The following is a 27,244-nucleotide window of genomic DNA, read 5'->3' as shown; positions in this document are numbered from 1 at the left end:
GTTAAACCCCACATATCAATCAAGGCAGGAGTTGGAATGGCATCTTCAGTGTTTTATTGGTCTTTTTCAGTCCGTTTACCCGACTTTACACCCATTTATCAAGCGGAATTACTTGAAATTTTAGCATTACGAAAATTGCCTCAATCATAACAAATGCTATTATTCTTTCAGACTGCGTGCCTGTGTGTACTTCAATAACTGCGCCTAATATGTCCAACGCTTTAAAAGTATTTCACGCCCTTGCCCCAAGACATTTACGACTCATTCGCTTAGCGTGGATACCAGGGCATAAAGGTTTAACCCTGCCCCAAGACATTTACGACTCATTCGCTTAGTCTGGATACCAGTGCATAAAGGTTTAACCCTCAATGAATATGCAGACACACTGGCAGTGGCCTCACCTAACTTTCTCATAATTTCTATATTGCCGATGCTAGTACTTATTGCCGTGGCACGTTTTGAAATATTTGTCATATCAGATCATTTTGAAAAATCTCGCTTGGCAACATCTGATTTTTCTTCTCTTAAGTACCCCTGGAAAACTAGATGGTGCTCCTCTATAATGGCAGAGAAATCAATTGCAAGACTACGATGCCATGTCCCCCCTCCCCCTGAATGTTTATCTACACAGGTCTGGTCTGCCACCGTCTTCATGCCTCCACTGCAAAGAGAGTGAATCCCTTCAACATTTACTCTTAACGTGCAGGTTATATACAAATAAAAGGCAGAGGCTAATAGATGAACCTCTGCTCAGGTTGGCTATAAAGTTCTCTTCCAGTGGTTTCCTTTGGAGCAACTAAAAAGGAATTTGGCCACAGAAAAGTATGTTAGGCCGTATGCAATTTTTGGAAGGCATCAAAACGAATTGAATATTAAGATGACGCTTAAACTCGCTTTATGTTAAACCATAATTTCTTGCTCGTTTTTGATTACCTCTATTTTTTATTTCTAATCTATCATTTACCAATTGGTTCTTTGTTTAAGCACCCTTATCTAAAAAACCCATCTCGTAAAACAATTTGATCTCGCAAGTGAGGCACCGTCCGTTTCATGGTCGAATCCCCCGTGGTGGGTTGCACCAGGACTCTTAGGAACAACCAACGAATATAATTATTTGAGGTGTAATAGGTAACCAGCAATTAAGCTTGCAGCATTTACCGTAAGTATATTTAAAAAAGGCTCTGAAAGGCCACTAATCCAGCTGTCGGGTTTTCGCATGGAGAAATAAACGTTAGGTGTTGTCGCGGTGAAGGGTGGCTCAGCCTACAAAATTCGTTTGGGCAGCTGTTTCCTACATTTCAGACGACAATTTTGAAAAACCAAGTGCCTTTTTATGTATAGAAATATCGTTCAATTGATTATATATATATATATATATATATATATATATATATATATATATATATTTATTTATTTATTTATTTATTTATTTATTTATTTATTTATTTATTTATTTTCATACCTCAAGGGCCTCCTAGAAGGAGGCATTACATGAGGGGTGGTACAAGTGACAGATTAGAACAAAAAACGAGGGTAGGGGTGAGGGGGAGGTGTGCTACCAACTTAACTATATACAAGGCCATTACAACAATAAATGAGTGAAGAAGCAAAAAAGAAACATGGCCGGACACGCTACGTGTTTTACATTGGGACCAATCGGAGTTCAAACAGCTTGGATAACCGCGCTTCACAGCAGTACAAAGGTGCAAACATACAAGTCAGAATGCAAACAACGGCAATGAGCTAGGTAGCTATAAATTTGGTAAAAACAGAAAACAATATGATGTCAGAAGGCAACGCTCCATTACTTCGCTTGCACTGACAACAATGAAAGTCAGAAAAACGGGAACCATAAAAACGACATGAGGATATTACACGATTCCGGGCGTGGTAAGCAGCGATTTAAACTGGTCAAGGTCTTTGGTCTGTACCACGTAAGCGGGAAGATTGTTCCAGTCTTTGGCTGACCGAACAAAAAAGAATTGCGCGAAAGTGTTAGTTCGTGGGCGGGGGTATGAAACTTGATGTTCGTTTTTGGTGCGAGTGTATACATGCGATTTCGGCGTGACGTAGGAGTTTGGTGATAATGAGAAATGAAGCCTATGGAATAATGCCAGCCTTGCTAGTTTCCGACGGTTGTTGAGGGGAGGGAGGGACGCACGCGACTTGAGATTTGTGACGCTAGTGTATGAAGAAAAATCAGAGAAAGCAAATCTAATAGCCCGGTTTCGGACGGCTTCTATGTTGTCGATGAGGTAACGTTGGTGCGGGTCCCATATAGGGGCTGCATATTCTAGTTTTGGACGGATAAGGGTTTTATAGGCCAACAATTTTAAGTCTGAAGGAGCAAATTTCATCGTGCGCTGCAGATACCCGAGGGATCTACTGGCGCTGGCGATTACTTTGTACACGTGTACTGTCCAAGATAGATTGTTGGTGATATGGACGCCTAAGTACTTGTACTCTTTTGTGGATTGTAATGAAGAGCCTGTAAGGGTGTAATTGTGAAATAATGGGCATGCACGCCGGGAAAATGACATTAGTTTGCATTTTGGTACGTTTAAGGACATTTGCAAAGTTTTACACCAATTTTCAATACGAAAAAGATCAGATTGTAGAATAATTTGGTCTTGCTTACATGTAATTTCGGAATATAACACACAATCATCCGCAAATAGGCGAATGTTAATAGAAATGTCAGACGGTAGATCATTAACATAAATTAAAAATAGCAACGGCCCGAGTACTGTACCCTGTGGTACACCCGACAGAACGGGTGCTGTGGTAGACTGTGCGCTATTTATTTCGACAAATTGCTTTCGTTCTAGGAGGAAGTTTTCGATCCAATTAAGTGCAAATGGGTCAAGATTCAGCAGTGATAGTTTATACATTAAGCGACGGTGGGGTACCTTGTCGAATGCCTTTTCAAAATCTAGGAAAATTACGTCTGTTTGGATGTTTCTGTCAAGGTTTAAGTGCAAACCATGTGTAAATGAAGCAAGCTGCGTTTCGCAGGACAGCCCCTTGCGAAAACCATGTTGCGATGTGGAGAGAATGTTATGGCGTTCGAGGTGATTAACGATGTGCGAGAAAATTATATGTTCCAATATTTTTGATGGTACGGACGTAATTGAAATGGGGCGATAGTTCAATGGCGATGACCTATTGCAGCTTTTAAAGGTCGGAACAATCTTACCTAGCTTCCATTTAATGGCGATACAGCTTGACGTTAATGATTGGGAAAATAGCAAAGCGAGCATGGCACTTACTGGTTCTTTGGAATTTTTCAGCATTTTAGAGTTGATTCCGTCCGGTCCTGTAGCAGATGATAGTTTCATTTTATTAATTAGGTTCAATATTCCTTGAGCTGTAAATATTATCGGGGGCATTTGTTCATTAATGACCAGATCCGAGGAAATGGGGGTGCTCATGCTGGCTTCTTTCGTGAAAACCGAGGAGAACGCCACGTTGAGTACTGCGGCTGTCTCACTGTCGCTAAGCTCTACGTTTTGATCGTTATACAATCTTATTGGGGTGGCAGGAGACGGGTTTATAGCTTTCCAAAATTGTTTTGGATTAGTTTGTGGCATATTAGGCAATGTTGTCTCAAAAAAATTTCGCTTGGCAATACGAATTGTTTTCGTTAGCTTCTTTACTGAGCCTTGATATGCCTGCCATGCGAGCGGACTACTACTGGATTTGGCTTTTCTAAACAGTCGCTTCTTTCTGCGTATTTCTTTGCTAATTGAGCCAGAAAACCACGGTGCCGATTGTTTGCTTTTTTTACCGTTGGAACATATTTATCAGTTAATTCTTGAATTTTCTCTGAAAACAAGTTCCAGTTGTGATCTACAGAGCGGTCATGGAAACCTTCTTCAAAAGAAAAGATGAAGCTTTGTAGCTCAGCCGTGATTTTTTCGTAATTTCCCTTGTCGTAAAGTCTTATTCGTTTTGCTACTGGCTTTTATGTCTGAAATGCTGAGTGAAAAAACGCTAGGATAACTTTATGATCACTTATTTCCTTAAGGTAATGTACTGACTGGATACCGCTCGGGTCGGACGTTAGAATTAGGTCAAGAATGTTTGCGATATTTGTGGTCTGTCTGGTAGCTTGGTTTATGATTTGTGTTAATTGAAAATCCTGTAGGATGCTTAGGAACTGGCCGGGTTCACCGATAGTTACGCGATATTGGTCACTCCAATCAATGGTAGGGTGGTTAAAATCACCGCATAATATTAGGTTAGCTAGGGGATACTTTTTGCTTATGAAGTCGAGAGAGTCGTTAAAGAGCCTGCAAAAATGGGCGTCTGGTTGTGGGGGGCGATAGCACGCTCCATTTATAGTAAGTCCTAATAGCGTTCGACATGGTACGTACATTATCTCCAGGGGGCTCTCGTGTTCTATATTAAAGTGAATAATCGAATTCTTTATTCCAATAAGAACTCCACCACCTCGGCTTAGTAAACGATCACGGCGGTAAACGGCAAATCCAGGCATGTACGGAGCAACTTCCGCGTCAGAAATATGCGATGAAAGCCATGTTTCGCTAAGAACGACAATATCACAATCACATGATTGAATAACGGCGGATACTTCTTCACGCTCTGGAATTATACTGCGAATGTTAGTGCACAGAATCGAGTATGTGACGTCGTTAGGGCGTAGCGACGTGCGTTTCGGTGTGTTGCAGGGGTGTCATTTAGAAAGACAAGGCTCCGTTATATTATTTTCTTGCTAGCTCGCCCATGCTGTTCTTTCTTTAACCGCCTTATCAGCGGTGTCATAGTAGTAAGTTTTCTTGTCGATTATTAGTTTTTTGTAGCGTAGCTTGAAAGGAACCTTCTGTTCTCGGGCGAAATCAACGAGCTCGCGATGTATCGAACGAGTGGCGGCACAAAAATCCTCAAAGATACTGACTGTTGTGCCCTTGAGCTTGAAGGCCTTAGAAAAAATATCATCTTTAGTCTTAAAAGAAGAGAAATTAACAAGAATGGGGCGTTTTTTTCACGAGCAATTTTGCCGATACGATGTGCTCTGTGAATATCTTTAGGTTCGAGTGCCATCTTCAAATTTGTATTGCAAATATCTGTGACCAGTTTTTCGCTTTCGCTCCAGGATTCAGACTCGCCTTCACTGATGCCATAGAAGACAAGGTTGCAGCGACGCAACCTATCCTCTGCGTCATTCAACCTTTCCTCAATGCCGGCGATGCTATCTGATGTCTGGGCGGATGAGCGGAGTAGAACTTCTACATCAGACCGCATATCGGGTAGCAATTTGCACTGGTCTTCCGTCTGCGCAATCTGCGCAACCAAATCGGCAAGGGTTTCTTCCGTGCTAGTCAGGCGAGTATTGATGGCCTTCAGTTCAGCCAGGATGGTGGCCTGGCCGGCTTCTAAGGTTGTTAGCAAAGCATACATCGTCTGGTCACTCTGGGTAGTAGAGCTACGTGTGGTTGGACCTGGGTTTTCCTCTATGTCGCCTGACAGCAACAACAGCTCATGCACAATGTTCACACAATCACACAATAACAACGCAAGGCAGCGGGGGCTCGGCAGCTGCACCAGGTAATGATTGCTAGTCTTCTTAGCAAAAAGAGAATCGTAATGGCGTACCTGCGCGATAAACGCAAACGGTGTTACCCGCTGGACCATGGCGCAGCTGACGAGCCCACAAAGCGCCGGTTGCAGGGTGTGGTCCTTTATAGGCGATGGAAAGGCTGATGTTGATGATCCCGGAGATGCCTTAGGTTCCAAGAGTCCCTCGGTAGAAATGATGAAGGCGCCATCTTTCGGTCCAGCTGTTCGGTCTGGTGCTCCCAGATACAGTGAGCATCCGGCAGACGGCGCATGCGCACTGGCTCCTGGATTTCCGGGGCTTCCAGTGTGCAAAGCGCATGTCGCATTGCCGCAGGCGTCGACGAAGCTGATTGCCGCAAAGACCTGCGCGATAAACGCAAACGGTGTTACCCGCTGGACCATGGCGCAGCTGACAAGCCCACCTATATATCTATATATCTATATATATATATATATATATATATATATATATATATATATATATATATATATATATATATATATATATATATATATATATATATTATAACGACTCGGTTGTAGCGAGGTTTATTGGCCGTGAACTCGGGAACGAACAAGCGCAACGGACCCGACAAAGAAGCGCTCGTGCCAAGCAGATGATGATTGTCAGCCAGAACATATGATGATGATTGACTGCTGTTCAGATGAGTATGAAGCGCATAATAGATGCCTGGTGTCATAATAGATGCGAATTGGTGTCAATAGCAGCACCTCGTCACCCGGTCGGAATGATACCACACGATGAGAGGTGTCGTAGACGGCCTTCCTTGCTTGTTGCGTAGCTTCCGTGTTCCTGCGAGCGCGCTGGCGGCACTCGGCAAGGCGAGAAATATATTCTTCGCAAGAAGATGGTGATGTAGGGCCATTGCTGGTGAAGAAGGAAACATCGATAAAGAAAGTAGGTGAACGTCCGTAAACGAGATAAAACGGTGAGTAGCCTGTTGTGCGCTGAACAGCGGTGTTGTAGGCGAAAGTGAGGAACGGTAGAAGTTTATCCCAGTTTCTGTGATCCGGTTGAATGTATACGGCTATCATGTCGGCAAGGGTTCGATGAAATCTCTCGGTCAGACCATTTGTTTGAGGATGGTAGCTAGACGCCATCTTGTTTGTGGTACCAGAAACGCGAAGAACTTCACCTAAAAGCTGTGATAAGAACACCTTTCCACGGTCACTCAGAAGTACACGAGGTGCACCATGACGTAGTATTATGGCCTGAAGGACGAAGTCAGCAACTTCCGATGCTGAACCAGTAGCTACTGAAGTTGTCTCGGCGTAGCGTGTCATATGGTCTACGGCGGTGACTATCCATCTATTTCCAGCACCAGTAACAGGAAGGGGTCCATAAAGATCGACACCGACGACCTCGAAAGGTGTTGTAGGGCACGTCATTGGCTGTAACTGACCAGCCGGGGGAGATGTCGGAAGTTTGCGAAGTTGGCATGGAGAGCAGGAACCCACGTACTTTGCTACGCTGGTAGAAATCCCAGGCCAATAAAAGCGGCTTCGAATGCGGTCGTAGGTTTTGTGAAAGCCTAGGTGGCCAGCAGTCAAATCGTCATGAAAGGCGTTAAGTACATGATGTTGAAGAGCGCGTGGCAGAACAGGTACCCAGCGTGTGACGTCAGGATGATATATGTGACGATACAGCACACCGTCCTGAAACTTGAAGTGCTCGAGTTGTCGACGAAGGCGTGCATTGGGTGGACGCGTAGCTCCTGAAAGGTGGTCTATAATGCGCCGACAATACGGGTCAGCCTGCTGGTGAGAACTGAAGGGTTGTTCATCGTCGATTGGCGGTTGGTACAGCGAGGCGAGCAAGGCAACTGAAGTGGGAGTCACGTCCGCACTGGTGTCGTTGGAGGTGGCAGCTGGAGTGTCGAACGACGCTGTAGGTAGTGGGCAACGAGAAAGAGCGTCGGCGTCTTGATGTTTTTTGCCCGATTTATAAATAATCTCAAACTGATACTCCTGTAGGCGTAAAATCCAACGACCCAAGCGTCCGGACAAGTTCTTCATTGTCGAAAGCCAGCATAAGGCGTGGTGGTCCGTTACGATGGTGAATTGACGGCCGTACAGATAAGGACGGAACTTTTGTATGGACCAAACCACAGCGAGGCACTCCTGCTCAGTGATGGTATAGTTTTTTTCGGTAGAAGTTAGCACTCGGCTAGCATATGCGATGACCCTTTCCCGTCCAGAGTTATCGCGTTGGAGAAGAACAGCACCTATACCGCAGCCGCTGGCGTCGGTATGCAGGAGTGTTGGGGCGGTGTCATCAAAATAGCAGAGTACAGGTTCTGACGTCAAAGCTTTCTTCAATAGGTGAAACGCCGACTGGCATTCCTCGGACCACACAAAGGGTGCATTAGATGCAAGTAGTTTGTGAAGTGGCGCAGCTATTGAAGCGAAATTTTGTATGAAGCGACGAAAATATGATGCGAGGCCAAGAAAACTTCGCAAATCCTTAAGTCTTGTGGGGCATGGAAATCGAAGGACGGCAGCGATCTTTTCGGGGTCAGGGCGAATACCGTCCTTGCTGACGACATGACCGAGAACCTTGATGGATTTGGTGGCGAAACGGCACTTCTTAGTGTTGAGCTGCAGACCCGCACCGGCGAGGCATGTTAGGACGTCATCCAAGCGGCTCAGGTGCTGAGAAAACGTTGATGAAAAGATGATAATGTCATCAAGGTAGCAGAGACACGTCTTCCATTTGAGACCACGCAGGACGGTGTCGATCATGCGTTTAAACGTCGCGGGCGCATTGCAGAGCCCGAAAGGCATCACGTTAAATTCGTATAGGCCATCGGGGGTTGCAAATGCCGTTTTTTCTTTGTCGTCATCGTGCATGGGAATTTGCCAATATCCCGAACGCAAATCAAGGCTTGAAAAGTATTCGGCGCCTTGCAGTGAATCAAGGGCGTCGTCGATGCGTGGCATGGGGTATACGTCCTTGCGTGTGATGTTGTTAAGTGCCCGGTAATCAACGCAAAAGCGCACGGAGCCATCTTTTTTCCGTACCAAAACAACAGGGGATGACCAAGGGCTAGTTGATGGACGAATTATTTCTCGTTGGAGCATGTCAGCGACGTTTTCCTCGATGATTTTTCGCTCAGCGAGAGACACGCGGTACGGGCGGCGATGTACAATAGATGTTCCCTCCGTCTGAATGCGATGCGCTGCAGTGGTAGTTCGGCCCAACGTTGAAGAGCAGGTGTCGAAAGAATCGGCGTGTTTCGTTAATAACGCAAGCAACTGCTGCGCCTGCATAGCTGTTAAGTCATCACTGATAAGAGCTGTGAAGGGAGAGGATGAGGCAGGCTTACTCATAGAACGGTCGTTGGTAGAGGTAGGGTTAAGTGGCGTGACGCTGACAGGCTCAGCATCCACAACACAGGCTACTGCAGTGCCCTCTGGCAGGAGAACTTTTTCTGGCGTTGCATTCGTAGCAATGACGAGCGCGGAGCCATGGTGAAAGCGTACGACACCTGATGCAAGTGCTATGCCTTTTGCGACGCAAGTCGACGAAGGGGACACCAAGACGTCACCGTGGTCGATGTCCTTAGAGATCAGGGTCACAATTCGTTCTTGGTGTGGCGGTAGTTCGAGATCTTCACGAGCGAACAGGCGTAGAGGCTTGTAGACGCCTTCGTCGAACATGGAGTCCGTATTAGTTAGGTGCAGAATCCGTTCACCACAACATATAGCGGCTGAAGAAGAAGATAGGAAGTCCCACCCTAGAATTAGCTGGTGAGAGCACCGGGTAAGCACAGTGAACTCGATGTAATGCAAAATGTCATCAATAAACACACGAGCAGTACAAAGAGCAAAAGGGCGGATAGCGTTCCCCTGGGCTTCGACTAGATTGGGTCCATTATAAGGTGTCATTACTTTCTTCAGGCGTTTGCACAAATCATACCTAATCACAGAAACTGTAGCACCGGTGTCCACCAAAGCGTCCACGAGAACTCCTTCCACCGTAACAGAAACCATGTTGAACGGGCGTGCTGGAGGAATATGAGTCCTACTGTTACATGCAGTTTCTCCTCCGAAAACTGCATCATTTAGTTTTCCGACTGGTTATCAGTAGTAAACGAGGCTGGCCGAAGAGGAGAGGAGGAGCGACGAAAGGGCGAAGGTGATCGGCGTCGGCTTGAACGGTAAGTGTTCCGCGTCTCAGTCGACGCGGGCGGAGATAGACCGCTGCTGTCCAGATGAATAACGCCGAGCATAAGAATCCCCTCTGGAAAAGTCCCGTTCGCGCATGTCGTACCCGCGACGCTCGTCCTGCTGGCGCTTGCGGCAGAAGCGCGATATATGGCCACGATATCCACAGTAAAAGCATGTTGGGCGAGACGGGCGCCAAGGCGGGTAGTAGAGGTCGTTTGGCACACCGGGAGATAGCGCACTCAAGTGGACTGACGGAGGGTCGGGTGGGATTGGCCGGAAGTGGACCGGTGGTGCAGCAGCAACCGGCGTGAATGATGGCAGCGGTGAAGTAGAGTTTACGTTGCGAGGAGGCGCGGCCGCAACTTGCGCGTACGTTGGAGGGCTAGACGGAGGTGGCTGGACGTAGGCTGGACCGGTGAATGATGTTAATTCCTCCCTTACGATGTCACGGAGGGCCATGCTTGAAGGCTGTGTGACAGATGGAGAAGGTTGTGAGATGCCCATTGATTGAAGTTCTTCTCGTATGATCTCCCGTATCATGTCACGCAGGTCCCGGTCTGCGGTACGGTGTTCACTATTGCCCGACTGAAGGCGAACAGAATCAAGTTCGTCGAGGCGCTGACACGTAGAGACGACGTCCGTGACAGTAGAAGGATTCTGGGCAACAAGGGCATTGTAGGCAATGCTTCCGATGCCCTTCAGGATGTGGCGCAGTTTGTCCGACTCGGACATCGAAGAATTGACGCGCCGGCAAAGCGCAAGGACATCCTCGATATAAGATGTGTATGACTCGCCGGGATGTTGTTGGCGAGTATCTAGGGCCCTCCTCGCTAGAGCGGATCGAACGGCTGGCGTGCCGAATACTTGGCGAAGCTGCTGCTTGAAGGCAGTCCAGTCGGTGAGGTCGATCTCATGGTTCAAGAACCATGTCTTGGCAACGCCCGTGAGATAAAGCGATACTCGGCGGAGCTTGTTATAGTCGTCCCAGTGATTAGTTGCGCTTACCCGCTCGTAGTTATCGAGCCAGTCCTCCACATCTTCGCCGAGGAGACCAGCGAAGATCGGAGGGTCACGCTGGTGGTTTACGATGTAAAGAGGAGGGGCTTGCGGCGCAGTGACGGCTTGCGGCGCAGAGACGGGAGCCGAAAGGGCATCCACCCACTCACTCTGAGACATGTTGGCGCACTGAGGGTCCAAGCGGCGGCCTGAACGGAGCTCCAGCGAGTAGGCGTTGTAATTAGAGGTACTGGGAACGTCAATCCACCTCCACCACGTATGACGACTCGGTTGTAGCGAGGTTTATTGGCCGTGAACTCGGGAACGAACAAGCGCAACGGACCCGACAAAGAAGCGCTCGTGCCAAGCAGATGATGATTGTCAGCCAGAACATATGATGATGATTGACTGCTGTTCAGATGAGTATGAAGCGCATAATAGATGCCTACAATATATATATATATATATATATATATATATATATATATATATATATATATATATATATATTCCTTCATTCAATATTGAGGGTCTCGTGATGGCATACTTGATGTCTTTAAGTAGTACAAGGAGGAATATTGGTCGGCTGCCAGCTCGCAAGAGGTTCACGTGCTACTTGATGTCCAACGTGCTGATAAAGGGTGTTCCACACTCGCCGCCACCGCGGCTGCTGGTGGTGCTGACCGGCACTCCCACGTATATATTTATATATACCAAATAGTACAATGAAGAGGAGGATAGCCGCCGTGGCAGCTCAGTTGTTAGAGCATTGAACGCGTTATTCGGTGGTTATTGGATCGGTTCTGCCCACGACAAGTTATCTTTGATCCACTTTTCTTTCTTCACATTTACATTACAGTTAGGTTCAATACCTTCCCCAATACTTTTCTTGCATTGTTGTCTGTTGGATATTATTATTGTGTCTAATAAGAACCAAAACGAGCCATTAGATATACACTTCTTTGCTTCATATATATGCATAATACATGTACTACGCTCCACTCTCAAGCATTGTTATTGCCCCATTACACGTGTTAGTGCTGTCTTGAGGAAACATGCCGATTGACCAAAGAGCCATAGAGGTAACCGTAGAACATTCCGATGTGATTACGCGCACTACGGAAGCGTTAAATTGTTATGTTCCAGCGTTATCGCTAGCGGCCGCGTAGGTTCCAGTAGACGGCACGTGTACAAATGCGGACATGCATCGCAGTTTGTCAGTTGATTGACTGCCAACGCTCAGTTCACCACTATCAGCTCCAGTGTGTTGCTGTAATGTGACTTCCTGTTTACCAGCCACAAGTTCGACCTTTTAGAGTTTTTTCCGAACATTTATACTGCTGTCTTCATCCGCGTCATGACCGCGTGATATTATATATTGTCACATGTGTCGCGATGTTAACGAACACAGCCCTCCAAGATGACTGTTTGTTGGGCTGACCATGGGGCCAGGACATGGAAAGTACAACTAGAGTAGTACACACTGGCATTGATAGCAGCGAAGAGAGTGCCTGCCGTCAATCAACTGATCATTGTTTGTGGGCGCCGACTTTTATGCATCCCACGTTGAACTCTCCAGCCTTATTCCTGATGATCGAATAAGCAGCTAGACTATATAATACTACACATCCACTCGTTTAGAGAACAATTGAATGTCGGCTATCATATTTTTGTGACGTTATATACACAACCAATCTCTAAAGCCTACATTTATCTGCATGTGGAGATCAACAAAAGTTCTAAAATGTCACACCTTCTATGCTTAGGCTGGCGCTTCTCAGACTTTCCAGAGGCGGTCAATATAGACCGCCTTTGGTCCTAGGTTTGTAAGTACTGACAATAAAAATACATATTCATGGCAGTACTGCTTATGCAATTTTAGCCATGCGCACATAGTCAGATGGGCATTGGCCGTGGGTATTGTAATTTTGTATCAGAGCTTGAACTTTCCATTATTGACCTAACTGAAATCATGTTGTACTTCGGCATCAGACCAGAGTAGCATCATTGCGCAGAACGCCTTTTTTCCTGATGCATCTCTGCACATAACCTCTTCATTACAAAATGGCATGACATTTGACGTATTCTCTCGGAGATCGGTAATTCAAAAACGCGCAATAAAAATCGCCAAAACCTTCCCAAACACGACTCGCAGAAAATTTTGAATTGTATTTAGGCATTTTTTGATACTGTAGTTAAAAAAACCGCTGTATTTTAAATCAACAAGCTCGGCTTTGCTGGTAGTTTAGTTGGCAACTATGTGGGCTAGCTGCTAGCAGAAAACAAGCTAAATCTAGTGAAAAAAGCACTGGTAACCGTGGTGCTGCATCACCTACAAGGGTGGCGGGGAAAGGACAGGTTGCTAATTTTATTCGAACAACGCGTCCTTAAAGGGAACTTTTAAACGCTGCTGGACTGGGCTTTGCTTTCACCTAAACTATGCTATTAGGCTGGATCATGAAGAAAGGAAGAGGGAGAGTCGTCTAGAGACCGGGTTCATTCGCCACGGCGCACCGGCTTGCAGTAGAAAACCCAGCCGCTTCCTCTGACTGAAACGACTTCATTTTTTAAAAATAAACCTTGTGGAGTTCGCCCTCTGGAGTTCGCCCTGGAATTCGCTCTTGACACTCACGCTCGAATAATTTTTGCATTGCTTTGCTACCTAACAGCACGTCTGGCTTCCAGCCGTTCCATGCTGCTGTTTTCTCACTACCTGCCAAACGCAATTAGTTCGGCACCTAGCACGATAGAATTGCCTCTCAGCACATCAAGAATGTACAGTAAAAGCTCGTTAATTCGGATTTCACGGGACCGGAAGAACTGTCCGAATTAACCAAATGCTGAATTAACGAATGAACAGGGAAAACAACATTTAAAATCAAGCTGCAGAATCATACCTTTATTTGTTGAAGTATTTTGTAACTTTCGTGTGCGTTTTCGCGCAGATTCCGGCTGACATCACAATTTTTCTTTTCTAACTGTTCCAAATGGCCAACAGCACGCAAGCTGTCAGTGAAGCGTCCTCTAATATTAACAGCGTCTCCGAGACTTCCCGTGAGGTGCGATGAGGTCGCGGCTGTATCTCCTCGCATGATTATTCGTCGGAATCGTGGTCTTCATGGGCGCCCGTGACATCATTAATAATCTCTTGATCGGTCTTTTCATTCTTTTTTTTGTAGGGTAGCATACCGGATATTAGCATCTGGTTAACCTCCCTGCCTTCCTTTTTTTTTCGTTTCTCTCTCTTGATCGGCCAGGAGACCACTCGTGGCGACACCACGAGTGGTCTCCTGTTGAAAAATGAGTGAGAGAAACAAGCTGCTCATGCATTTGGTGTTTTCTAGCACTTTAGCATTGATACCATCAATACCAACTGATGATGAATTTTTCAGCGAGTCAATTACTTTCACTATGCCTTGTGGTTCAAACATAATACTCGGCATGGGGGGGGGGGGGGTTATCACAAGAAGGGACAGTAGGAAGGTCATTCAAGGGTTCACGTGTAAAAAGAGCGCTAAATGCGCTGTTTAATATATCTGGTACTTCACGGTCTGGAATAAGGAGTTCAGAGCTATCGCACAGGGAAACAGGGTTAGATGCACTGGGATTAATCGTTTTCCAGAAGCGCTTTGGATCAGTGCGTAGCATAGAGGGTAATGTGACAGAGAAGAAACTTTGTTTAGCGTGGGCGGCTGAGGATTTGTAATCGTTTTCAGCGGTGTAATACTTTTGCCAGGCTTGATTCGTGTTAGAATTTTTAGCTGCCCGGAATAATCGCTTTTTCTTATTGTTTAAGCGTTCAAGGGATGTATTAAACCATGGAGAACTCGGGCGTTCCGATATCGTTTTAGTAGGAATATAAAGGCGTATTAGGCGTTGCATCTCTCATTTAAAAAGAAGTCAGTTGGATTCAAGTGAACGCTGCGCAAAGCTGGCTGAAAAATTTTCAAACAACGTTGATAAATCCCGGTTCATGCTGTCGTAATCCTCTTTATCGTACAACGTAAGTGTTTTTCTGGTTTTTTTTACTTGTGTGTAAACTGCATGAGAATGAGGCATGCACAACCAAATGATCACTCAGGCCACGCAGGTAGGTGATAGGGGAGACGTTCTTAGGGTGTGGAGTTAAAACAAGATCTAATATGTTAGACGAGTGGTCGGTAACACGCGTGGGCTGAGAGACCAGTTGGGACAATCCGAAGGTGAGGCAAGTGTTGATGAACTCGCCAGGGGGGGGGGGGTATTTTTTGATGACATAGAAGCAGTATCAGACCAATCTATACTGGGAAAATTAAAGTCGCAAAATAACAATATAGGACTATTTGGGTGGGTCGTTCTTAGTTGGTTCAAATTTTCATGAAGCAGACGTGAAAAAGAACTGTCAGTACTAGGAGCGCGATAACAAACTCCGATCAGGATGCGCGGGTGGGATGCGTGGCAGCAGAGCCAAACACTGCGCTGAGTAAGTCCACTTGATACAACTTTCCAGCTTCTGAGTATAGGATCATTCGCTCTAGCAGGTGCTTGCAGTACTTAGACTTCACGTAGCGAATGATACCCTGGTCCATCGCCTGAAGAGCAGACGTAGTGTTTGGCAGCAAAAAAACTACTTTGATGCTCTTCAGTTCGACTGTACAGTTATGGGCACTGCAGTTCTCAACAACCATAATTATCTTGCGGTCCTTCGACGTGAAGTGCCGGTCCAACTGCTGCAGCCAGCCGCGAAAAATGTCCGATGTCATCCATGCCTTCCTGTGTGCTGTGTACTTGACAGGGAGGCTTTCGACGTTCTTAAAACAACGTGGCTTAAGCGCCTTCCCGACGACAAGTATTGGCAAGCGCTTCGTGCCAGTCATATTGGCGGCAAGAAGCACAGTTATCCTTTGCTTGCACTTCTTGCCACCAATGTACGCGTCCCCTTTGAAAGTCACCGTCTTGTCGGGCAGAGCTCTGAAAAATAGAGCAGTTTCATCTGCATTGAACACGTCACGTGGTTCATATGCGGCGATGTGCTCCAGCAGCTTCACATTTCTCCACTCGGTGGTCACGCTTTCGTCAACACTGGCCTTTTCGCCACACACACTCCTGAAGACAAGTTCGTGTCTCTCTCGAAACCTCGCAAACCACGCTTCTGACGCTTTTAACAATTCAATGTTCATCATTGCAGCGTACTTCTCACCTTGCGCCATGAAGAAAGGTCCGCTCAAAGGCAGATGCGCGTTGCGACAGTCAGTAATCTACCAGAGCAAAGCTTCTTCGAGCTGGGGATGAGCTGCGATTAGCAACTGCTTTCTAGAGGCGTGAAACTTCTCGTTTTCGAAGGCTTGTCGAATCTGTTGTTCATTTTTCACGTACGTTCCCAACGTGCTCTATTTCACGTTGTACTTGGTCATAACCTGCTGTCGCGATTCGCCGTTTTTCAGTGCTTCCAAAATTTTCACTTTAGTCGCCAAGTTCTTCGCGTCGTAGTTCTGCCGCTTTTTCGGCGTTGCCATCACTGTAGCGCACGAAGGTGGTGGCATGCAAATACGGTCACAATGAAAGAAAAAGAGAACTCCGCAAGAATAGATGGTTCCGACACGACAACACAAGGGAAAATGGCGTCGGAGGCGCTGAGTGGAGAAGAAAGAAGACGCCGACGTTCGGTGACGCTGCGATCGCCCCCACAAGTTGATGATGATGGCCACTAGTTGATGCTGATGATGGTGTTGCCACTCAGGTTTCGGTTTCACTCCAGTGGTGCCAGCGCTGCTTTATCACACTTTTGTGTAGCAGCAGCCGTCAGCATTTGTCTGAATTAAGCGGTGCGGAGCCGAATTCCAACGAAATAACGAAGGTTTGGTCCCATAGATTAACATGCACTTTGGCCGGGACCAATAGAGCCGTCCGAATTATTTGAATTTCCGAATTAACGGGTGTCGAATTAACGAGCTTTTACTGTATAAGAAGAAAGCCAAAAACAACCTTAAAGTTTAGAGTTAGCATCACCTAAAATGTTTTTCAGTTATTTATTTCAATAGGTCAATAAAAACGTCAAAGCATTTCCTCCTTGACACTGACTTGCATCTTAGCAGCTCGAAGAGACGGTAATTAACGCCACCTATTAGAGACCACCTCTTGCCGGCTACACGAGGTAAGATCAGCTGGAAACTGAAGAACCTTATTTTCAGTTGTTTTGTTATTACCTATTTTTCGGGCTTTCAAAGTGAAAAAGCAGGTCTCTAAACCCAACAGGTCTGTCAACATAGCTATGTGTCTGGGAAGACAATACAACTGAGATAGACGAACACAGAGTTCCTATTCAGGGGGAAGCGAAGGTATGTGGCAGTTCCTCCCCAACCCGTGCATACGCCTATGCAAGTACTCGTATGTAAAAGGTGCCAGCGAATGAAACTTGTAGCTTTCAACGATTTGCCAGTGCTTACAAGCGGTAATATTGAAGAAGTTTAAGATCGGGCTTAAAAAACTAGCACAAAACGCACAAGGAACAAGAAAGGAAACGAAGTGCTGTCGATTTCTTTAAGGGAAAAACGTTTATCAGACGTGACAAAACACAAAATATACTGCACAAAAAAGATCAAAGTTACTGCTGTTGACTGTGTTGTCAAAAAAATGACAGCTCTTTCGTAGTTTGCGTGTCCTTGTTTTCCTTCCTTGTCCATTCTGCGCCAATTACTGCAGGCAACAGTTAACTTTCGAAGCAGCTAGGTCTGTTATCGAAGCAGCGGGACAGACCGTTCGTGAGTCGGGGTACTAAAACATTCTACGATCGCAGGCACGGGGAAGTTCGCGAACATCATGAAGGAGGTGACTGTGCCTGTGATTGACAACCCGATGTGCCAAAACCTCCTACGCCAGACGAGGCTGGGCCGCTATTTCCGTCTTCATGAAGGGTTCATCTGCGCCGGCACAGAGGATGGTGTTGACTCCTGCAAGGTAGGTAGTCAAAACTCTGAACAGTGTGCCTAGGACAGACTTGTAACAACTGTATGTCAGCCGAGCGCTTGAACTCATAACCGACCGCATCTGCATATTCAACTGCGTTCTGGGCGCAGGTTAAGGTTTTGTAAATGGTAAATGTTAAATACGTGCAGAAGAGGAGGAAGGAAAAAGAGCACAGATAAGCACTGGTCTGTGTTATTTTCCTTCGTTTTCGTCTTGTGTGTGCTGTTCGAGCAAGATCAACTTCATAGGTGATCAAGAAGCTTTTGCAATCAGTCGGAGCAGTTGACGGCACAATAGTTATGCTGTTCGCATTGTGTAATGCCAGGTTGTTCCTTTGCTGTTCGGAAGCGCTTTACTGCTCATATTAGCGTGAATCCTTTCCCGACATCAAGCTTATTTAAGGCAAGTCTGCAAAGAAGTCCCAAGAACCCGCGTGGCTCAGTGGCAGAATACTGAGCTGGCAAGCAGCAGACATGAGTTTGAGCATAATTATGTCCTTGGTGTTTTCACTTTGTTTTCTTTCTAGCGGCGAAGCTCCTTATGCCGTGGGTTGTGCGTCCTGGCTTTGTAGTATGTTGTAGTAGCGACCTCTTGTCTAGTCTTTAAGATGTCTGCTCGATAGCGGTACTTGTATATGATCGATGCATGATGAAAAGATGCGAGCTGGTAGTATTCACTGGATGGACAATAACACGGATGGGACGGTTGCACGTACAGACGCAAAGGACGGACGGAATCATGGGAGACTGACGGACGCCTAGGCCCACTCATCATCATTCACTCCAAATATATGCTGTGTGTTTTCAATATTTCGTGTGATAGTAGATACATACATCGTCAGAAGTGGCGGCGCACAATCATGGCGCCGTGTGTCATCAGAGTTCTGATCTCATAACAGCTTCTCCTGTAAAATATCATTGTCATGTTCTCACTTTTGATTCTATGGAACCATGCATTTTTCACAACTTCTGCTTTACGGGTGTGGTATCATATGAAGCTTTCGGTCGTCACTGAATGTGTTCTTGCAACGGAAGGGGAAACCGCCACCCATGGCAACCAGTGACGACGTCATTGTTGATTGAAACATTTCACAGCACAACGCTCACAGAAGGACAAGTTCGTATTCATAAAAAATATGCGCTGTACACCAGCAAGCCCGTTCAAGAGCAAAAATGGTAATTGAGAGCAACTCTAAACAAACGAACGCTGTGAGTGGTTCTTTTAATTGCATCTGGCCAATACCAACGCAGCACCATCCGCGGAGAGGTCGGAGGAGGGAAAGTACAGAAGAGGGGCGCCTTTAATCACAAATGTCGTAACTTTGCGGAGTTTAGCTGGTTTTATTCAAGCGGTGACCGTAGCAATGCATGTTCTCGCGGCCGCAGTGCACACAACCCTCCTCCGCTGGAGGAGGGTTGTCAAAGTGGGTTTCGAACGCAGGGCCAGTCTCTTGTAGTTAAAACGTTATATACTTACTGTGGATGGAGAGCAGAATGCGCATTTACACGTGCACAAAGAACTGAAAGCTTCTACGGGGCAGAGAAAGCAGCCTTCACATCGGCCTTGTCGTCTATATTTTTCAAATTGTGAGCCGTTAGCGATTCTGACTTTGTATAGTCAGCGAGCAGCAGTCTTGCCCTCATATCGAATCCTTAGATGACCGAAATCTTCACGTTCCTCAGCGCATTGCTCGCAAAATATTGCCTTTAGCCTAAGGAGTGGCATCCTTTACAAGATACCCCACCGTGGTGGTCTAGTGGCTAAGGTGCTCGGCTGGTGAACCAAAGGTGTGGGATTGAATCCCGGCTGCGGCGTGTGCATTTCCAATAGAGGTGGAAATGCTGTAGGCCCGTGTGATCAAATTTGGGTGCACGTTAAGGAACGCCGCGTGGTCGATATTTCCGGAGCCCTCCACTACGGCGTCTCTCATAATCATAGGGTGATTTTTGGATGTTAAAGCAAACATATTGCTACGTGCCGCGACCATTTTGCCCAGGAACCTGCTTCTGAACGCCGCTACTCCCGCTCTCCATCCCCCCAACGTCGCCAGTCTCGTTCTCCACAGCCCCGCCGATCATCTTCCCCCGCCTTCCCACGAGGTTCTCCGACGGAAAACTAAGCGTTGCAGCCCCCAGAGGTGGCGCTGCATCGCTCGGACTGACCGAAAATCCTCTTTTGACGATACCGACAAAACGGAACCTCATAGACGTACAAGTAGACGGCCTACATGTCACTGCTCTTGTCGACACCGGCGCCCAACTTTCCGTGATGACGAGTGATTTTCGCCGCAAGCTCAAGAAGGTTCTCACACCTGCGACCACCCAGTTCGTCCGTGTTGCGGATGGTGGCATAGCATCTATCGTTGGAATATGCTCCGCTCGTGTGAGCATTGCGGATCGACACACAGTTGTTCTCTTCACCGTCCTTGATAAATGCCCCCACGACGTAATCTTAGGCCTCGACTTCCTATCCGCGCATTCTGCCCTCATAGACTGTTCGACCAGTACGCTCCGTCTACACTTGCCCGCAACAGAACCTCTTACACAACGGCCGAGTCGCCTCTGCACAACGGGACACGCGCGCCTCCCTCCACAGACACTGACCTACATAGAGCTCGTCTCAATACCACCAGTTCCCGACGGTGACTATGTTCTGACCCCTATCACCGATGTTCTCATAAGCCATGGCATTACATTACCGCACACCATTCTGTCCGTCGCAGGAAATTCTACGTGCCTCCCAGTTGTCAACTTTAGCTTGACACCTCAAGTTTTGCCGCAAGGGATCTCTTTAGCGTTGCTCTGCACCTTAGAAGACAATGCGGTAGATGTTTTCGCGATGGCCGCCCCTTCTGAACCCCACGCTCAACATCAGTCTGCCACTTGCTCCGACAGCGCTATTACTTCGATGATCGCTTCCAACTTAACACCGCAGCAGACTGATGAGCTCCACCGGGTTCTGCTGTCCTACATCGACGTATTTGACATCAGCGGCCGTCCGTTGGGGAAAGCTACCGGCATGAGCCACCGCATAAACACTGGTAATGAGCATCCTATTCATAGGCGCCCATATCGGGTGTCGGCGGCCGAGCGTCACATCATCCAAAGTGAGGTCGACAAAATGCTCGCCAAGGACATCATTGAGCCATCTTGCAGTCCTTGGGCTTCTCCTGTAGTGCTAGTCCGCAAGAAAGACGGTGCATGGCGTTTCTGTGTGGATTATCGACACCTAAACAAAATTACCAAAAAAGACGTCTACCCTCTGCCACGAATAGATGATGCGCTTGATTGCCTCTATGGGTCCCACTATTTTTCCTCCATAGACCTTCGTTCCGGCTACTGGCAGATAGAGGTAGATGAAATAGACCGTGAAAAGACGGCATTCATCACCCCCGATGGCCTATATCAGTTCAAAGTCATGCCCTTCGGCCTTTGTAACGCTCCAGCCACCTTCGAACGAATGATGGACTCCCTGCTCAGAGGATTCAAATGGTCCACATGTTTGTGCTACTTGGACGACGTCATCGTCTTTTCACCAACGTTTGAAACTCACATAGAGCGCCTCTCAGCCATCCTGGGAATCTTCCGTCGCGCTGGCCTGCAGCTCAACTCGTCCAAATGTCACTTTGGACGCCATCAAATCACAGTGCTTGGCCATTTAGTAGACGCCAACGGTGTACAACCAGACCCGGCAAAAATCAGCGCCGTCAAAAACTTTCCTGTACCACGATCTGCGAAGGATGTACGCAGCTTTATCGGACTATGCTCCTACTTCCGACGCTTCGTGAAAAATTTTGCGCACATAGCGAGGCCGCTTACGCAGCTCCTCAAGAAAGAAGTCCCGTTTTCATGGGGCTCCGAAGAGGCTTCTGCGTTCTCGACTCTCGTCGCTCTTCTCACTACCCCTCCGATTCTGGCACACTTCAACCCTGCTGCTCCTACGGAAATCCGTACAGATGCAAGTGGGCATGGCATTGGTGCAGTGCTGGCTCAGAAACAACATGGCCATGATTGCGTTATTGCATATGCCAGCCGCCTCCTATCCGCCCCTGAACGTAACTATTCGATAACAGAGCGTGAGTGCTTAGCTCTTGTATGGGCGGTGGCGAAATTTCGACCTTATCTATACGGACGCCCATTTTCGGTAGTTACCGACCACCACGCACTCTGCTGGCTGAACTCTCTGAAAGATCCATCAGGCCGCCTTGGTCGCTGGGCTTTGCGCCTGCAAGAGTTTTCCTATTCGGTGGTCTACAAATCTGGCCACCTACACCGTGATGCCGATTGCCTCTCCCGGTACCCTGTCGACGATCCTGAGGACACTGACGAGCCCACGGAGAACTCTATCTTGTCAGTGTCCGACTTCCTTAATATTGGGGAAGAACAGAAGCGTGATCCAGAGCTGCTTGACATCATCAGCCGTATGGAATCCTCCACAAATGATGCTTCCGTCCGCTACTTTGTCATTCAAAAGGGTGTGCTATACCGTCGCAATTTCCGACTAGACGGGCCCGACCTTCTCATTGTTGTGCCTAAGCATTTGCGCCGCTGTGTTCTCACCGAACTTCACGACGCTCCCACGGCTGGACACCTTGGCGTATCCCGCACGTACGAGCGCGTCCGGCGCCGTTTTTTCTGGCCAGGCCTTGCTCGTTCGGTACGCCGATACGTCGCCACATGTGACCTATGCCAACGTCGTAAGACACCATCGCTGCTACCCGCTGGCCATCTTCAACCAATTGACATACCCGCGGAACCATTTTACCGTGTTGGGTTAGACCTGCTTGGTCCTTTTCCCACATCAACATTGGGAAACAAATGGATAGCCGTTATCACAGACTACGCTACACGCTACGCTATTACGCGAGCTCTACCGACCAGCTGTGCAACCGACGTCGCTGACTTCTTGTTACGGGACGTTATATTGATTCACGGTGCGCCGAGACAGCTTCTCACAGACCGTGGCCGTACATTTTTATCCCAAGTCATCGCCGACATTCTGCGTTCTTGTTCGACGCAACACACACTGACAACCGCTTACCACCCTCAAACAAACGGCCTTACAGAACGATTTAACCGCACTTTAACAAATATGCTCGCTTTGTACGTGTCGCCCGACCACCGAGACTGGGACCTTGCCTTACCCTACGCAACTTTCGCGTATAATTCATCCCGTCACGACACAGCGGGCTTTTCGCCGTTCTACTTATTGTACGGAAGAGAGCCGACTTTACCACTGGACACAGTCATTTCAGCTCACACCTCGTCCACCAGCGAGTATGCCCGCGACGCGATTGCGCGAGCCGATCATGCCCGTCAGCTCGCTCGCGCTCGGCTGATGGCGTCGCAAACCAACCAATGCCGTCGGTACGATGCGGAACATAGAGACGTACATTTCGCTCCCGGTACCCTCGTTTTACTCTGGTCCCCTCATCGTCGGCTGGGCCTATCCGAAAAACTTCTGTCTCATTACACGGGACCCTATCGTATATTGCGTCAAGTAACGCCTGTCACCTACGAGATCAGCCCCATCTGCCCATCATCATCTACTATGCGGCCCAGTGATATCGTACACGTCTCGCGGATCAAGCCCTACAATAATGCGTCAGATAACGACCTTTAAAGCACCGGGACGGTGCCTCCGCCGCCGGGGGTCATGCTACGTGCCAGTGCATGGAGCTGAAGAAGACGAAGCAGATAGACTGGCACGAGCTAATCTGTGTGGCTGGCGCTGCTCGCCTAACCGTCTGTAAATACATCGGTGACTACCCCTCTGAGTCAGTCTCCTTCACGTAACAATATCATCACCACCATCCTTTACAACACAAATGCTCCCGGTAGCAACAAAGGTTTTCTCCTTGTTGTACCAACCGACATGCGGGATAACATCCATGTTGCGTGCCACGACGAGTTCAAGTCGGGACTTTTCGGCTACTCGCGGACTCTTGCCAGAGTGTGCCAGCAATCCTATTGGCCCCGACTTTAGACCAGGGTACGCCGCTACGCGCAAAGCTGCCGCCTGTGCTAGCGTCACAAGACGCCACCTTTGAAACCTGCGGGCCTTCTCCACCCGAATGCATCCTCACGGTCAGCCTTCGACCTCGTGGGAATGGACCTTCTAGGGCCCTTCATTTGGTCGGCCACTGGAAACAAAATGATTATCGTGCGAACCGATTACATGACCCGTTACACTGAGTCAAAGGAGTCACCCCGTGGCACAATATCTGAAGTTGCGCAATTTTTCGTGCACCACATCTTCCTACGCTTTGTACGGTTTGGCACGCAATCATGTGTGATTAAAGGTAGAGGAACACAATTTATGGCGCATATGCTGGAAGACATTTTCGGAGTGAGCTACACAACTAATTGAAAAACTGTATATCATCCACAAACGAATAGACTGTTGAAGAGGCCCAACAAGACCATAGCAGACATGTTGTTCACAAGAACATAGCAGACGTGCAGCACAAAACCTGCGATGTTATTCAACCCTACGCCACCTTCGCATGCAAGACGCGTCCACAAACAAGGCGAGAAGGTGAAAATCGCAACGTACGAAGCACACTTGACTCTATGCTGCCGTATCATAAAAGCAATGCGCTTGCTGCAGAAGCCAAGAAATACGCGCAGTAAGCCAAAGAGGCTCGTCAACTGGCTCGCGTAAACATCTATCACCAACAAGACGCAGATGCGCGACGTTACCACCTTCGCCGTCGAAATGTCGCATACAATACTGGCGAATGAGTGTGGGTGTGGACTTTGACGACCACGCTTGTCTGAAAAGCGACTGAGCCAATACTTCGTAGATAGAGTTACTGGCACGTCGTATAACTTGGTATGGTACGAAGTATCACCAGACGGCACAGTGTCTTCACGTCGACAACTTCGACCCAAAACTACATGTCATACGACTCGAGCCATGCTACGCACAGTAGCCTCTCTTTTCAAGTTGTGTTATCGTGTGACAGTGATATTTTGTGGTGATATTTTTTTCTAGTTGTCAGTTGGTGTTTTCGTGTTAGCGCATGTTGCAAGTGCTGGTGCGCCCCCTTTCATTTTTTCTGTGCTCCCTCTGATTTCCTGTGTCAGCACGTGTTGTATATTTTTTTTTTCGTTTTACTTGCAAAAATCGGGTCGATACTTTTCAAAAGGGGGACTAATTCCAAATGGCTTCATGTAAAACAGGACGAACAAGTTGACTGAGCCGCTTCTGAGCTAAACGAGCACTAATACGCAATGTTGTCTTGAGCGTGACAATATTGATCACCCACAAAGGTTTATATTCTACAGCGTCGAGACAATGCTTTTTCAGAACTGTGTTCAGCACTTCATTATTGAAGCAACATTGAGTCGGTGAATTCACTTTCATTACAAGTGTGATGCACATTTTTTGTTAACTTAATTAGCTGTGAGGTGCCAAGTGTTCATAAAATACTTTCGCGCAGGGTGATGGTGGTGGACCCTTGTCGTGCTACACTCCAGATGGCCGCTACCACTTGGCTGGCCTAGTCGCCTGGGGCATAGACTGCGGCACACCGGATGTTCCTGGCGTGTACGTGCGCGTTGCCAAGTACCTTGACTGGATCTCCGAGGTTACTCGCCTCCCCATCTCTGAATTTTACCCCAAGTGATCGATCACAAAGCAGGCATTTCTCTCTTTTTCTGACGCCTCTGTTTTTAGCCGCACTGCTGGCTCTTTTATCCTAACTTTACCCACCTATGTGAGGCCCGCGATCATCACGGGCGCATTGTCAGTACAGTCTTGTACATAATTTTAATAAACTGAGCACCTTTGTGTTTTAAAGATGATAGTCTTTCTTATGGACCTTCAACACAAAAATTTTGGTCTGGCTGTATGACTGTCTGGCTGTCTGTCTGTTAGTGGACTTGTATGTTTCTCTGCCGAAACGATACCCAAAATGGTCAAAATCCAACCCCAATCGCAGCGCCTACCAATATTATTCAAGTTTTAATATTCATACTTGTGTGATTGTCGAACTAAAAAGCAATTATTCGACATATCTGAGGCAAAACAACACGCCAATATTATGTATGTATCCTTCAATTCTGGATAAGGCATACATAAGTAATCGTAAGGACCATAGCGTTTATTACGCGGCGATGACAATACAACGCTTTACATAATTTTATTACACCATGAAACTTTGCGATTTCTTTGTCCTAATTACAACGGACTAACTGGCTCAAGCCGACATATACAACGCAGAAGCACACAAATAAGGTGCATAGCCATGAAAATGGTGAGTGCGATTTCAAACGTATGATGGCAATGGTGTAGCAGATATGTTGGCCTGTAAATTACGAAAAGACACGAAAGGAGAGAAAGTATCCATGACATCATCGGCAGTTGTTGGTAATTCTGCGAGGAACGTTGCCGCAAGTGAGGCGCATAAAATCCTTGCGTGGTTTGGTAGATAATGGAGGAAGAGCAGAAGGCCTTCTTAATGGGCAAGTTCTTGCCTGCTAATAATCCTTGTGTAGCCCGGAAAAAAGAGATAACGTACAAGACACACAACCACGCACAACTCCGATTAACAATTCTTATCGAAAGTTTATAACACACTGAATACATGTTCTCACCGGGTAGGCGTGAACGTTACATGTGGCAGGCTACAGGAGGCGCTAGACAGTTCTAAGATCAACAGTATGACTGAAAAACTCCTGTTCCGGGGCACAAGACGCTGGCACACAAGACGCGAGATGCTGTACAAACGCAATCGCTATCACATCTGTTGATAAAACATTTTTGCCTTGTCTACGAAGTGAATGATGGCGACGGAGCTTGCTCTTAACCTGACGGAGCTTGCTCCATCTCTCCTTTTGTCTGTCTCCTATCACACTAAAGCATGCGTGTCCTACGCGTCGGAGTGGATGGATGGATGGATGGATGAATGGATGGATAGATGGATTCATATGGCTGTACCCTTCAGATCAAGCGGTGGCTAACGCCCCCAAGCCGTGATGCGAAGTGAACCAATAACTTTTTTATTTTTTCCCCTTTAAATAGTGCGGTTGAGGATTCGTACTTTGTAGTGAAGGGTTTATTTTCACTCGTGCCTTGACTTTAGCCACGAATCGGATAACCTCCTTCTAGTAATTCTACCCGCTTTGTCTATTTTGCCCTCCCTGTCCCTAAACCCCAGTGCTTTGAAAAGCTATGCGCCATAATCATGAACTATAGGGTGAAGCCCTTTGCAGAACATTATCAAGTGTTCGGCAGTTCCCTCTTCCTCTCCACATGCACTGCACAAGGCCGCATTGCCGAACATCAGGCCAGGAACCATGACCCCTTCCCATATTCCTCTCACAACCTCAGATCTATTGTAATTCCACAGTGCTCTGTTTTTCATCACCGCTGCATTCCTGTTGCCATTAGTCGTCGCGTATATTTCGTGTTCCCTTGGGTACTCAGCCCCATTGCTTATCCATACACCAAGACATTTGTATTTATCTCTTATCTCTAGCGTGACCTCTTGTATTCTAAGCTCACTACGTTCGTTATCATTAAAAAT

At 47.1% G+C, this 27,244-nt stretch overlaps 1 protein-coding gene across 6 annotated transcripts in view; it reads left to right on the top strand.

Annotated features, from left to right (window-relative positions):
* The window catches only part of LOC119166682 (phenoloxidase-activating factor 2), a 298,006-nt gene extending 272,491 nt beyond the window's left edge, over nt 1-25,515 (top strand). For all 6 annotated transcript variants that reach the window (XM_037418003.2, XM_037418001.2, XM_037418002.2 and 3 more), the window contains exons 6-7: nt 17,543-17,703; nt 25,157-25,515. In XM_037418003.2, coding sequence (XP_037273900.1) covers nt 17,543-17,703; nt 25,157-25,342 — 347 coding nt within the window. In that variant the 3' untranslated portion in view covers nt 25,343-25,515. The remainder of the gene's footprint in view (nt 1-17,542; nt 17,704-25,156) is intronic.
* The last annotated feature ends 1,729 nt before the right edge of the window (nt 25,516-27,244 follow it).

This window comes from Rhipicephalus microplus, unplaced genomic scaffold (assembly GCF_043290135.1).
Source record: "Rhipicephalus microplus isolate Deutch F79 unplaced genomic scaffold, USDA_Rmic scaffold_16, whole genome shotgun sequence".
In the NCBI taxonomy this organism is placed as follows: Eukaryota; Metazoa; Arthropoda; class Arachnida; order Ixodida; family Ixodidae; genus Rhipicephalus; species Rhipicephalus microplus.
Note: the sequence above shows the minus strand (reverse complement) of the source record. Positions and strands in the feature narration are given on the sequence as shown.